Source organism: Calidris pugnax, unplaced genomic scaffold, assembly GCF_001431845.1.
Source record: "Calidris pugnax isolate Ruff unplaced genomic scaffold, ASM143184v1 scaffold70, whole genome shotgun sequence".
In the NCBI taxonomy this organism is placed as follows: domain Eukaryota; kingdom Metazoa; phylum Chordata; class Aves; order Charadriiformes; family Scolopacidae; genus Calidris; species Calidris pugnax.
Genome location: NW_015090862.1, coordinates 6,262,274 through 6,277,440, shown reverse-complemented (window position 1 = coordinate 6,277,440; position 15,167 = coordinate 6,262,274). Strand labels below are relative to the sequence as shown.

Genomic DNA, 15,167 nt, shown 5'->3' with positions numbered 1-15,167 from the left:
AAAATATTGCGTTATTGTAGAGCTATACAGTGACAAGGTCATGACTCTTTGATCTCTAAATATAATTATACATAGGAAATAAACCACCGTTTCCGAGTTGCTGCCAGTAAAATGTTTTCTTGGTTCCTCTCCCATAAGCAAACAGGTCAAACAACTAATCTATTCTAGATTAGAGAAAAAACGCTATGGAATTCTCTCGGTGGAAACCACTAAGAAAGCGTTGGCCTTCTCCCCAAAAAAATCAGGAATCCAAGTTTCTAATCATGCCTCCTGGCTTCCAGGCGGTGGCAGTAACGTTCCAACGACTAACAGACAAAGCACTTTAACCTCATGAAGAATACATTGTAGCCCACATCCCGTTGAGATGAACACCTGAGCATCCTGAAAAACCATATTTAACCTGCCACATAAGACACAAATGCTGCTAATTCCCTTAAAAACTTCATTTAAAAAAATAACAGAGACACTTTATTTGAAATACTTGGGACAGGTAATACCACCAGTCAAGAAGTAAATGGTCTGGGGACTACATAATGCCTATAACCAAGAAACACACCTCTTTTTTCTTAAATCTAATTATTCTAGACAGTTTGTATTTTTATTTACATACATTTTCACTATTCCCAACTTTAGCAGAGCAGCACCTCCATAATAGATACAATCGATTACTGAGTATATGCAGAAAGCTTTAGGAAAAAATAAGCTTTTCATAGCCAGCACACTACTCAAGCACAAAAAGATCCTTTATAACAGCTATCAGAATGAAACTGTGTTTGGAGTACAAACTAAAGAGCACTCAACGCCTCCTATTAGTTTCAAACTATTGCCAAAGGAAAAGGTTTATATTCCAGTGAGAAGGAATGTCTGTGAAGTCACCCTAGGATCCAAGTGTCATGATTGCACTGCTGCCAGCCTTACTCATTTACAATTAAACATACAGACAGAAGACAGGTAAACAGACACCTTCACACCTTAAATGAGAGCATGGTCAGAGGAGGAGTTTTGATTTCACTGAGAAAATAAATGCACAAGCTATCCTTATCTTACTTATGGCCTGCCACGCAGAGAGTGATACCTATCTACAAGATCATAATCCACTGTCCCACTTCTTAAGATTTCCAAAGAAAATGTACACATGCTTTCTTTCACACTACTCCACATACACAGAAGAAGCATCTCTGTATCTGGTGTGAGAAACCTACATTGTCAATGCTACTTTGTGGGAAAAATAAACATTCAATACAGAGCTTTTGGTACCACCAAAGACTTTGGCTGTATCATTTGAAAATCACTATTAAAAAAGGACACTTTTATGAGTTAAAGCACATTGGAAGTTAAGAATAATAATATAACTGCTTCAAAGCATCACAAAGTTGTAATGTCAGATAATTAAACAAACCAGGTCTGCCTTTAGCTTTAGGTTTCATTATAAAAGTTAAGGTTATTTGGTGTGGGTTTTTTAGCCATGTTGAACCCAGATGAACTTATTTTCATTCAAGTCTTTAATACAATGCAATATGAACACAAAAGGACCTACCAAACGGTTTTCATCAAATACTTCAAAAAGGAGTCTGTGTTTCTGAGGATTAACCTAGGAAAAAATGCATTAATAGTTAAAATATATGCTGAATTACAGCATTTCTCTTCAGCAAAAGCTCTACGTTTATGCAGGAGGAAAGAAATACATAAGGCCTAAATCAAACAGCAAATCTGCACCTTGTTGCCATTTCACTGTGCAACACATTTCTATGAGAACCAATGAGCCAAGACTGGTGCTATCCCAAACTATTTTTAAATCTGTGTTTATTCATGGAATAACATCAAGACTGAAAATTTAATTCTGGCACAAATAAAAATGTTAACATATATTTCTAAGTAAAGCAGTTTGTGAGGCTTTTTGAACATTTATTACAGACTTTTTCTGATTTTAAGCTGAAGTAGTGAGAAAACATTTTTACTCATGTGTTAATATAATATCCAACACAGGCAATAAGGCTGTAAAAACCACTTACTCTAAATAAGAGTTCTTCATTCCACTTTGGATTTAAGGACTATATGTGAGGGGAGGGGAGGGGAAGAAGGAAAAAAAAAAGAAAACAGCATTAGTTATAGTAACAATTCTATATTGGTGTCTTTTTTGATGTTTTACATCCATTACAAAAGTTAACCTTGCTACTGCAGTTAAAAGTCATAGGATTCTTACACTCCTTAATACAGTGCAGAATGAGGACAATTTAGGCAAGTATTCTCAGATTTTGGCTAATGCCATGGATAGAGAGAAAGGCATATTATACAGTCCAAATCAGTTGAGTTACGGTATGTCTTCAGTGGTAATCACCACTGTCTCCTCAGTCCACTATCCTCATTGCTTATACACAAATGTATGTTAATCCTGAAATTATGAACTCTTAGCAAATGCCAAATCTCTCAACAATGTAATCTAGACAGACCATGCATAGGTGAGACAAACACAATATAACCTGCACACCTAAACACATCTTTCAATTGTGGCTATTTTTTAAAATACTAGAGATATTGTGAACTCTCATCATAGCTAAACAATTATCAACATGAAAGCAAAATGCATGAGCAATTTTGTAACATAAATCACAGCCACTATCTGAGTACAGTGAGGAGTACTTTCCCTCTCACAAACACAATTTTTCATTTTTAGTTGATCTAACATAACTTACCAGTGTTAACACTGAGTTTTACCAACAGGTATTCTAGAGAAATGAGTATTATCATGATTCAGGTGAACTGTGCAATTTGATGTTGAAATACAACAAATCATGTTTGTGTTTCAAACATAAAAAAAGATAAAAGTTGTGCAGCAAGGAGAAATTCTTATATCATTAAAGATCGCAGAAAATCAGAACAATCCAGTATTTCCATGAATTATGTAGTTTTGAAACCGTACTCACCTTATATTCCTTAGTGTTTCTCTGCCTTTCACTAATACTATTGAAGGGAAAATACCAAAATAACGCCATGAACAGAGAAACAGCGTAGGTCATGGAATATTCCTTTCCCCATGTCCGTTTACACAGTTCTCACATTTCCTGTAGTAGTAACTTTTCCTCTAGTTTGATCAAAAAAACCCCAAACAAAATCACCACACCCACAAAGATAAGAAGGCTAACCTTTTTAATTGTTTTTGTCTGAACACTGGTAAGGACTCCATTCACTGGATCATACGCTGTCACTTTCACATACGGGTCACTGAGAGGGGTAAAGAAAAAGATAAGCATGCTGCTATATCCTTTTTTGTCAGCATTATTAGCAGTTGAGTTTTAAAAGGCTTACATTAATAGAAGCTATGAAGGTAGGAGTTACAATTACTTATGAACACCATACAATTTGTACTTACAATCATTTTCTAAATAGTTTCAGAGATAATACTAATCTGAACATTGTTGCCGATTATGACCATACTAGCCACGCCATTTTATATTCTGTGTCTCACTACAATCTGATCATCTCTCCTCTTTCACAGTTCTTATTTCATGAGAACAGATTTATTAAATTCCCATGCATTTCAATGAGACACGTGAAAAAAAATCAGCTGTGATTAAATCTCCTGGTTTTAACAACTTAAATCACCTGGAGTTTGAGGTACTTCCCTTGAACGTGCAATATGTTCTACCAGTTTCACAGTGTTTAACCCAAATTTTTCTGTAAATAAAGGTGTCCTAACACAGTTGCTTAAAACGGCCTACTGCCTCTTTTTTTTTTCCCTTCCTGTGGTACAATAAACAACAGATTATATGAATGTCTGCTTTTCATAAACAGAGTCAAAGCATTAAATTGCTCAAACAGACTAGTAACAAAAGGTGACCAGGACTGTCTGCCATAAGGCAAAAGAGCATACGATTTCCAAATATTTAAGTTATGATGAGAAAAGCTGCCCTATTTTTGTTTAAAGAGAAAAAACTGTATGTGAAAAAAAAGTGAGACTGTCTGGCTTTAGGGAAAATATGAATATCACAAGAGAATTTTTTCTAATGCTAAACTGATGTCACATGTAACAATTTTGCTAGTGCTAAAATAACAGCATTCCTGTACATATGCCAAAGCAGCTGACAGCAGAACTAGTTCTAAAACCATCGGTATTTTTCTAGACCCTCTGTACATGGGCCAGAAGAAAAAGTAGCTTTAGTACAAACTACATGCTGCCACTTACCAATTCTACAAGATCCTACAGAGCATTTCAATTACAAAGCCTAATCTTTCCTGTGGTAAATGTTAAGCCACTTTGATTGTTTCTTCCTGTATACAGACTGTTAACATTCAAATCTGTACATACCCAGAGCCTGTAGCCACTGGCATGGGTTTACCGAACCTATAGAACTGGTGGATGCTGTTCCTCTGCATATAATTTGAAGTTGAAATAGTCTTGTTGCTACCACTGTTTAGCATTGCACTCATTCCAAGTCTTTAAAGCTCAGATGAGACAATTTTGATTGTAACTCAACTATTGCTATTGTAGCTGCAGTCTACCTGAAGTAAAATGTATACATGTATCAATCTTTCATGGCAGGAGTATCCTACCATGCAGAGAATTAAGCCTTCTCACACATTATTTTGCCAATGCATAAGATCTGTCCAAGTGACTCCTGGGCAAGAACACAGATTATCTTCATGTTTACATAGTCTCTGATCATTTTATAAGATTACCAGTTAAAACAGTTCTGATGTTTCTGGAAAGAGGCACAGCAGGATTTTCTAAGATCTAAACAGCTGTGGAAAGAAAATAAACAGCTGTCCCATAATACATTAAAGGCACATATTCTTACCTGGCTCCTAAGATATCCTTCTTGGCCAGGCCAATTCCAGCTATAACCTTCACCCTGACAATCCGCGTGTTCTCCTAAAATACAAAACAACATATTCAAGACGCATTCAGATTTATTTTTCAGCTCTATTTTTAATTTACAAAGCTAAAAGCAATTATTGGCATACTTTTGAATTTACACTGAAAACTATAGACTAGGTAACGCAGTTACTTTGTCTGACAGAAACAGTTCTAAGTTTCAGTAGCAAATTTATTCTACCTTTACGCCTTTTAAAGTCTTATCACCATCACATCCACATACAATGGTAGACACAGAATCCAAAAAACGGGATAAGTCAGTAGAGTAGGGTTTGAGGTTTTTAAAATTAATTTTATTTTTTATCTCAGCATTCTAAAGGAATGGGATTTTGGTTTGAGTTAGGGTGCTTAATCCCACAGAACCAAGCATACAACTGTTCCTGTCAGCCATCTTTCCCAAATGACAAATTGTTCTGGCAGCAGCCATCACCATTTTCCCCAGCGAGCCTTGCAGTACATCTGCATCAGATCGGATGCAGTATGCACATACTGCATAGCGCACACATGAAGATCTTCTCCTGGGGCAATGGTAAAAGCAAGCTGGTGTTGCCACCAACCATACAGCCCAGTGACTTTACTGCTCACAGGAACGAGAGCAGGTGGGAGCAGTTTCCACAAGCAGTTCCCATGTTTCTCAGTAGGCAATTCTTAGCCATCTTTTGTACAGAGTAGGCAAGGACCTTTGTGAGAACATGCTCTGAACAGCATAGCAATTTTTGGTGCGCATGGACATGATCTGTTAGGACACAAGGAATGGGCTGCCATTTACATCTCACTAGCCGCTCCAGGGAGTTGCTTTAAACAGATAAATGCATATGGACCAAGCAAATTTTTACCTAATGGTATCTCGGCACTCATCAGATTTCCTGGGGGCAATAAAAAGGGTACCAAATTCATCAGAACAGATTAATAAAGCAGTAAAGAACTCTCAAAAAAAGGCAAGAATAAAGAATTCTTGCATCTTTTTTTTCACAGCACAGAGAGGCCACGATCAAAATACTGGAATTTCTGAAATGACGTGTCAACAGAGTATGAGATTTTTTAAAACCAAAAACTACTTCAGTTACACATTATTCAAATTACAGCTTCACAAGAGTGACATAAGTGACTGCACTCCTTCTGTTAATTAACATAGCTGTGCAAAGTCTTACATGGCTCATCTGATAAGCTACTGAATTCAAGACAGGGAAAAAAAAAATCCTAACAGCTGTGACCATGTCAGAGGAAAAGGACAAATGAGCACTGTTTCTCTGGAAAGCAAAAAGCTCTGCAGATGAAGGACTGTTTGTAGGCAATGGCCAGTCAGAGATGCTGGTGAGGAAAGCTGATCCAATCTAGGTGGTGGAAGAGTTAAACAGATACCACAGCAATGGTGAGGCAGCAGATGTTGTCCCTGGGGCCTTCCTGAATTCCACATATCATTGAAAGTGCTTTCAAAAGGAGACACATAGGAAGTACTCGGAAAGTTTGCTTTATCATTGGTTTCATATATAACCACAGGGCTGAACTCCCCAGCCAATACCAATTGGAGGGGTTTGTAAAGGTAACAGAGAATTGCGTGCTAATCCTGAGACAGAGACTACCAGCTAATAAGGGAAAATTTAAAACAAACCACCAAATAAAAGAGTATAAAACTATGTTGGCATCAAATTAAGAGCCATTTGTTAGCATTTTTATATATCACAAATATCCTAAAATATCCACCCTTCTTACATTCCAAAATAGTGTTCAATTAATCTTCTATTAGTTGGTTTCAGTGACATTCAACATCAGTAAGACTACTCAAGCTGAAGAGCACCATGTATGCATTTCCAACCTCACTGAGCACTTCTGCACGCACTTCATTCAGTGTACCACTACCCTCTCCCAATAAGAAGAGGGGACAGCCCATGGGACCCAACTGACAGAACCCAGCTCAAGAAAATCTCACATCTCCTCAAAAAAAAGACCAAGAGAAAACACTAGTGTAAGATACACTACCCTGGAAGACAAATACCTTTTCTTACATCTGTGTTTAGTTGTTTAGATCACAAGCCTTTTTTGGTGATTCAAGCACAAGAACAGTAAAGACAATTAAAGTTGGTTTTGGGTACGGGCATCTCAGAGTCAGGCTTAACATGCCATGAACATAGTCAACATGAGGGAGATCATTGGCTTAATCATGCAGTTTATTTACTTATAATACAGACCTGAATTTATCTGAATGCTATTTTACAAAAAGACTATATGCTTTGTACATGACCTCCGGAAACTAGAAGCTGCAAACCTGAGGCTGGTATACAGTAGATAGATTTAAACATGCTATGCTGAAAGAGAGAGTATTATTTCTTTGGTGTTGGTACCAAACTAGGACAGCTACAGGGTTTCAGTCAGCCTAGTGGAACAACTAAGCGAACTGACATCTGCTTATGAACTTCCATGTAGAAGTATCCTTTTAGGTTGACAAAACAGTTTACAAAAAAATTCTGAATGTTCAACACAGTCCTCCCCATAGATCTCCTTTTTCACTTTCACCACTAGCCATTCTCACCCCACAAAAAGCCACCACTCACCTTTTTATTATTATTTTATTGTATTTTTTAAACTTATAGGTGATACTGAAGGGTCTGCTTCTTCCTTTTCCAAGCTATAAAGACTAGAAACTTCATCAAAAAACCCAAGCAAACATGCAAGGACAATACTTAGTCAAGAGAGATTAACGTTCCCCATTCTCTGGTCACACTAGTGTGCAAGGCAGATCAGAAGAAATTCAGACAGCTCGATCCAAATACAGTCAGAAGTGCCTTATGCTGGAAGGATCCATTACACTACGACCCCACGCATCCTGAAGAGGCAGAGGCCTGCTCACAGGATAAGCTCTGTGCTGTGACCATATGACCTTTTCTCCCCACTCACAGGCAGAACCGCTGCTACAGTTCACAAAAGCTGCCCCAAACACTGACCTGAGAAAGTGATGAACAGCCTAACAGTTCCAGGACTGCTTGAAGACCATTTAATGCAGCCAAAGATTAGGCCATGAAAGCTCTACGTGGAGACAAAGCATTCACAAGGAATAGGTTCAAAACCAAAATTTCATGGCTTCAAAGGCAATTTTGAACCTTTTCTTCTTTATTCACCTTCCTCAGGAGCTCCTTATTTGCCCCCTTCATAGGAACACGCACAAGAAATGGTGGTTTGGTAACTGCTTCTATATGCCCACAGGCAGTGGCAGCCTGAGAGCACTTTCATGGTCCGAGACACCTACAGCCTGTACCTCTTCTATATTGACTGTAGACACTCTCAAGCTCACCTTGCTACTCTTCCACCACTGCAGTGCTTCCAGTGGTTTTGGTGGCATAGGAAGGGACAGGCACCTAATCAGCAACAGGAATGTGACAGCTGTATAGCAGCACTGCAGCTTGTCTAGGAAACTGCCCTCAGATCAATTTATCTCCCCCAAGAGTCTCTTCCTGGCCATAAATGCCTACCCACACTTTTGCAGTCCTGATGTTAACTTGAAGCCGTCAGTCTGAATTTATTCTGTCTGTACAGCTGAAGAGATGGAGCATTCACTGCTGCTTTGAACACACAAGGAGTCTTACAGGTTTAATGCCCGTGCACCCAGCTGCTTGGTAACACAGACATGCACACACAACAGCCCGTCAAAGGCAACAGCTCTGGCACAGAGCTGTACAAGGGGTGTTTGTATAGACCAAGCAAGGATTTAAAACATAAAATGGTAGTATCTGCTGGACTACTAGACAGCTTTTTCTGAGGAAGCCAATATAAAAAGGTCTGAGTAGTCATAACAGAGAGCACACTTTGTAATAAACAGTTGCTCTAGGCAATAACATCCTGTTATTCTTTTGTTCCAGCTAGATAGGTCAAGAATCAACTACCACTAAATCAAGCCAAAAAGAGAGTATCAAAGGATATTACAATGATAAAACAGTACAGCAGCATCACCTTTTAAGATTCTGTTAATGTCAGGAATTATATATTAGGGCTTTCTTAAGTCTCCTATCATGTCTGCATATAGTGCACAGATAAAAAGGGAACAGAAAATTCAGATTTGGGTATGTGCAGGTAAGGCAGACTGAAATAAACATACCAATAGCTTGGAAGTTCGAAACTGAAATCGGCAAATAGCCTGGCCCAGAGAAAAAGCACAAAAAGAAAGGGATGCTGAATGGGCTGAGCATGTTCTATGTTCCACTGAGAGTGATCTCTCCCATCCCATGTACAGAGGTCCAGAAAGTCAGAAGAGGGGAAGGGGAAAGGGGGGAAAAGAGATTATCAACTATTACAGAGTGTTCTGCAGTGCACACCTACACAGACTGCTTACCTCATTAAGGAACAGATATAAAGAACAAGAAAAGTTAGGACACTTGCCTGGGTAGAAGTGCACTAAAGCCAAGACTCCATTAAAGAATAAGTACTACCATAAGAGATACACACCATGAATATGTAGTTTCTTTTACATTATGCTTCTCAAATCTGTGAGACATCTTACTCAAGGTACTCAGCTTTAGCTACTAGTGGTTTGTATTTCAAGCACAAGTTGTTGACTATAGACAGACATCATCACATAAGAGGCTCTGAAGCCCAAGAGCAGCTTGGAAACAATGCCAAAAGATTACTTACAGCTAAACTGACCACATATTCCAGTTGAATAAGTAAGATAGCTTTCTGCATCTCCCAATTTGAGTACAGAAACACAGCAGTGTTAAAAAACCTGTATCTTCGCAAGTTTCCTAGTCTGTATCTCTAATCCAAGAGCACTTATTTCAAATTGCATTAAAAGTTTGTTTGGTTTTTGTGTTGTTCTGGTTTGGGTTTTGGTTTTGGCTTTTTTTGTTTGTTTTTTGTTTTGTTTTGTTTTTTACTTTGAGATCATTAGTGACCGTAAAAGTTATGTTTGAGTGTTTCACAACAAAAACATATTCCTTAATGGCATTTACTGGAGCAAGTCTTTTCATCTCAAAGAAACCTCTCAGATTCTGAATAATTAAGGATTTGGCTCTTCCATTACCTACACTGAGGTTAGCGCAGGTTTTCCCTTAAGCAGTCCAGAAGATATTGACATTCTTCACCTGTCTAACATTAAAAACAACATTTGAGAACAGACCTTCCTCACATATTATAGAGAAAGAGGTACTAAGAATTTTAAATAAAATTCTTTAGATCTTCAACAAAAAACTCCAACACGTTATTATAAGATCAGGCTAGCTACGAACACTTATACATGCTATATTCAGCTTGAAAATTCCAGCAGGAAATAGATATAAAGTTGACAGCATGAGAAATCAGCCCAATTAAGTCATTGTTAAAACTTACCATCTCATTTGAAAGAAAGCATTTCCCACAGAATGGTGAGCCTTAGCTGCAGGAAAGTAGTTCCTGCAATATTCAGACCTTGCAAGCAATGCAGACAAATATGTTAGGTGCCCTCTAAATGGTAGTAAATTTTGTTAGCATCTCCAGTTCATTTCACCAGGCGGCAGATCTTGACCATTCCTTCATAGCCCAGAGAGCACTCTTTTACCCCTCTATGGCAACCAACAGAGCTGAAACATTTTTCCATTGAATAAATTTTCTTAAAGCAAGCAAAGGAAGTTTTAGATTCAGGAAGATTCCTACTATAGACCTACAATAATCAATACCATAAACATAATGAAAGTCACCTGATGGTTACAGTCCAGTCTTACTAACTCACTAAAAGAACTTAAACATTAATTGTACTGTAGGAGCATTTTGTTTTCATAAATAAGGAAGTCTCATTCTTCAAGAAATGTTGCCTGTTGCTACAGATTGTATTTAAGATCTCCATTTGTTTGTAAATTAAGGAAAAGATTCAAGATGACAAGAGTCTGCTAGCAGAGTTATCTGTTTGCAAACAGAACTGTAGTTAAAAAACAAAACAAAAAAAAGAAAACCACATGCACAAAAAAAGCCTCAAACCAAAAAAAAAACCCAACCACTTTTCAACTCAATATCGTCAACAGTCACAGTCCATGTTTATTAGATCAGTGTGAAAGAAAGGCTTTAATAAACAAAACAAAAAAAACTCAGGTACCTAAGACAGCTTCTGGCAACCATGAAATTTACACAAATTATATTGCTGTTCAAACAAAAAACCCAAACAAACTGAACAAACCAACCCAAAACAAAAAACCTCCCAAAACCCCAAACCAGCAAGCATCACCATTCCTACAAGCATCTAAACTATTCCAGACACACTGGGTTCCAAATCATGCCTTCCATTGGGAAAGTCCTTCACAGCCTAGAATAAATTCACAGCATTTCTGAAGCACAGAGACATGCATGTCTACTTTTTTTTTTTCTATTTGAGTGTTCCATATAAGAACAGTTTCAAGTGAAGCAGACATCTAGTACAGAGATGCTGAGGAGGCTATCGGGTTTGAACATGAACAGAAGCACGTGGCTGCCTGAAGCCCTGGCACAAACGAGCCAAACAAAATTACCATTTTTGTCAGAAGCAATCCAGAGGAAGACTAGTACATGCCACTCTCCAAAGTAATGTTTGAAAGATTTCTGGTCATCAAAATCATTTCCAAAATATAGCAATATAAAAAGGGCTGGGGGTAAGGTGTGCAAAAGTAGAAGACAAACCACATATCCAAGACATTCAGTTCACCAGCAGCAACCTAAATAACCATAAACAACCTGCACCAGTAGTATATCCTAAAGGAATATAAAAATACATCTAAAGCTTTCCAGAATTAAATACCATATGCTTACGAGAAATCTTACGTGACCTGCAAAAAACAAGAACATTTGTTCTACATAGGACAGCTCTGAAGTGACAGAGAAACATGAAATGGCAAATGCATGCAAGTGGGAAATAATTTTGCCTGTAAAAAGTTCACACTGCTAGTCTGATTCCCACTACCAGTCTGACTACTACAGCAAACATAATAGACACAACAAATCAAAAAAGCTAGCTAACTTATCTTATTTAGGCAATATAAAAAGAGCTAAGTAAAACAAGAAAGTCCTTAATTCAGCCTGGGAGTGTAAGAACTCTGACATATAGAAATTTTTAAATTAAATAGGATGTGAAATACATTTATATAGGTAAGCAGTGTCATTTTATCAAATTCATTCCAAAGCCCTACAGTACAAGCAGGTATTTTAATAGAAAACAGAAATAAAGACACTGTCATTCTAGACAGTTCTTTAATAATTATATTTTTAACCCAGCAAACTACTGAAAAATGTAATTCCTTCTATAACCAAAGAAATAACAGAGCATTAGCTGAAATATCAATGATTCTTCCTTCAGTCTTTGAAAGATCACTACATAATTACTGTTATAAAATTCTGTATTTAGCATTGCAGTTAATTGTCACAAAACCAAAGTAACTGGAAGCAAATAGCCCAGTGTCAGAAAATGCTCGATCAAAGAGTTTAATCTACAGAAATCCAAGTCTTGGCAACCTGAAAGCTTTCTATTAGAAAGTCCCTCAGCCAAAAACCCTGTAGCTATGGACACTCCACCTCAAAAAGCACATTTAAGAGCACCAGAAAAGCTACCACTACTATGACAAAGAAAAGCAGCAGCAGTTGTGTCGGTTTGCTCCTGCAGACCTGAACCAACACTTGAAACTATATTGCAAGGCAGACATATCCTGAATATGCAACAGGCACGGTTACTCACTTCACAGGTCAAGACAAAGCCTGCTGCAGTTAATGCTTCCAACTGAGTTTTTTTTTAAGCAGCCTGAGGCAAAGAGCACTGTGTGAGAAAGTCTGACCTGGAGGTGGGAAGTATGTTTTAGGGCATTTCTTTTCTCTTTAAAAAAAGTTAATGAGAGGATAAAATGCAATTTTTAACAATATTATTAGAGTTCTTTCTTCTTCTACATCGATATCAGTTGTAGCACGATGTATAATCTGTTCATTTGCCTTTTTCCTATACGCTGTCCTTCAATGTAAAATAATTCACAAACATTCACAAACGTGATCAGCATTCAGTTTTAGTCTAATATTGTTCCTAGATTATATTCATTTTAGCCTGTTATAGCATATTCATCCCATCAGAACTTTTGATGATAGGATCATAAACTATTTCTTTCTAAAAGACAGACACCGTACTAAGTAAAAAAAATTGGTATTGCTCACGAACAACTATTTTGTGTTTTCTCCTGCCTTCATTTTTCAGCATGTGACCCCAGACCTCACTTTCCACATGCTGCTAAGACCTCGTTCTGAATACAGAATTACTAGTTTTCCTCATTGACTTTTGTAGCTCGCATTTTTTCAACATCCAACTAAGTGATATGAAGTCCTACAGGTGACAGAGGGATACTATATCAATTTTGGAGAAGAAAAACTGAGCCAGAGGAATTAAGGAAAACTGAATCTGCTAGATTCAGGCATTGAAATTCAGATACCTAAATAAAACATATACAATAACTCACTGTATACAGAATAACCTCAGCTACAGCTTCCTTTTCATCCCAGCTTCTTCATCATTTTGTTGGGTCAGCAACATCATATTAGCAATCTTTTATCAAGTCCAAGTGACTAATACACAATTAACCAAGAAAGCTGGAATAAATGCATAACTTGGCGAGGGGGCTGGAAAGGGGGAGGAAAATCCACACTTAAATATTGCATTCAACTGCCTCAACACTCACCTTCATTCCCTATTGTATTTACCATTTATTTACAATTATTATATTTACCATATAATCATACACAATAGCTGCAACAAGTAAAGAGGGTTTGCAGATAACACTGCTTTCTTTTACCAGACAATTTTGATTCATACCCCAAGCAAATGCATCTTGCAGAATGGGTCACAGAGCAGCCCCAGGGAAACAGCAGTGTGCAGACATTAACTGTGAAAAGCTTGCAAAACAAGGGCACAGGAGGTTTTTACAGAAAACTCCTTGATGTTACTTTCAATGTAATTTGGGTCTCTGACATTGTGTATCTTGTTGTGATCCTGTGTATGCAATCTTCCAGATCTAAACTCTGGGAAAACAAAACAAAACAAAAAGAAAGACAATCTAGAGAGGCAAAAATCTAGTTTCTGTTCTAGTACTCTAGGTTAAAGCAGCTGGCAGCAGCTTTGCTATAACCCTAAAATCATTCATTTTGTCATTTGTACATGCAGAATCACACATGAAAATTATGAAGAAAACTGAGCAAGTTCTTTACATGTGAATCGATAAGCATCAACTGCATATCGCAGTCTCTGATCATAAACAAACTGCATTTTTCTCATTTCTAACTTGAAAAAGTTTGGCTAAGCATTTGAATCAAGGAAAAAAATGGATGATAGATTTGTTACCTATTCAAACTTTCTCCCCCTTCCCCAAACGGTTGTTCCAAAGGAAGATGTTCATGTTCAAGAGGATGGAGGGAAGGCCCAAATTGTTCAATTTTGACCAGACTTCAAAATATTTTCCCCATAGTAAGGGAAGCTAAGAAACAGCTAAGTTGACCAAAGCCTAATAAAGTCAAAATAGAGAGCCTGAGGCATGAAATGTTTTAATCTAACTAGATAGCCTCAAAAAATTACTAGCAGATGAAAATAGGATCATGCAACAGGAAGTGCTCCGCAACCCTTGCAGCACATTGTGCTAATTTTCTAATAGAACTCCTATCCAATTCAAGTATTAAGATGAAGGGGAAAAAAATAAAATCATCTGAGAGCTTTAGAGTTACTTCTCCAGAAGTAAAGCAGAACTTAGGAAAGCGAGCCATGCTAGCAGTCTAGGAATAATATTTCATAGTTTTAATTAAGTGAATTCCTGCAAAGGATGCAACAAGTGTGCACTGACACAGAGACCATCACTGCCTGGACACAAAAAGAGCTGATCAAAGGCAGTCTTGGTAAAATATCCTGTTGGCTCAAAGACAACATTACTGACATTGCACACAGGTCACCAAACAGCTTTCAGATGGATGCTGCTTTTAGTCTTCCTGTACCTGCCATAAAAAAAAAAAAGTCACCTCCTTTCTTCTTGATAAAGTTAACTTTTCCATCAATATTCTACCGTTGCTAAAGGCCTCCCCACCTGTGTGCCACTGAAGCTAGGGACGGGAACACCAGCATCAGCCACCTTCCAAAGCCACCCATACTCAGGAACTATGACCTCATGAGAGAAGCCACTTTCGGTTACCCACGAGTTTATTAGAAAAACCACCGAGGAGCACACAGTCTCTCACGCTGTCAGCAACGAGGGGAAGAGCATCACCGCTCAGGCCCCGAACTACCTATGGCACAATTTTAATCCACGCACGGCTCCAGTGCTTCCAACACCGTCTGTGACAATCCCCG

General features: G+C 37.8%; 1 protein-coding gene across 1 annotated transcript in view; it reads right to left on the bottom strand.

Annotated features, from left to right (window-relative positions):
- Positions 1 to 15,167, bottom strand: part of NEDD4 (neural precursor cell expressed, developmentally down-regulated 4, E3 ubiquitin protein ligase) — a 59,953-nt gene that overhangs the window by 44,273 nt on the left and 513 nt on the right. The window contains exons 2-5 of the mRNA XM_014944650.1: positions 4,797 to 4,870; positions 3,144 to 3,222; positions 2,013 to 2,051; positions 1,538 to 1,591 (exon numbers count right to left, since the gene is read on the bottom strand). Coding sequence (XP_014800136.1) covers positions 1,538 to 1,591; positions 2,013 to 2,051; positions 3,144 to 3,222; positions 4,797 to 4,870 — 246 coding nt within the window. The remainder of the gene's footprint in view (positions 1 to 1,537; positions 1,592 to 2,012; positions 2,052 to 3,143; positions 3,223 to 4,796; positions 4,871 to 15,167) is intronic.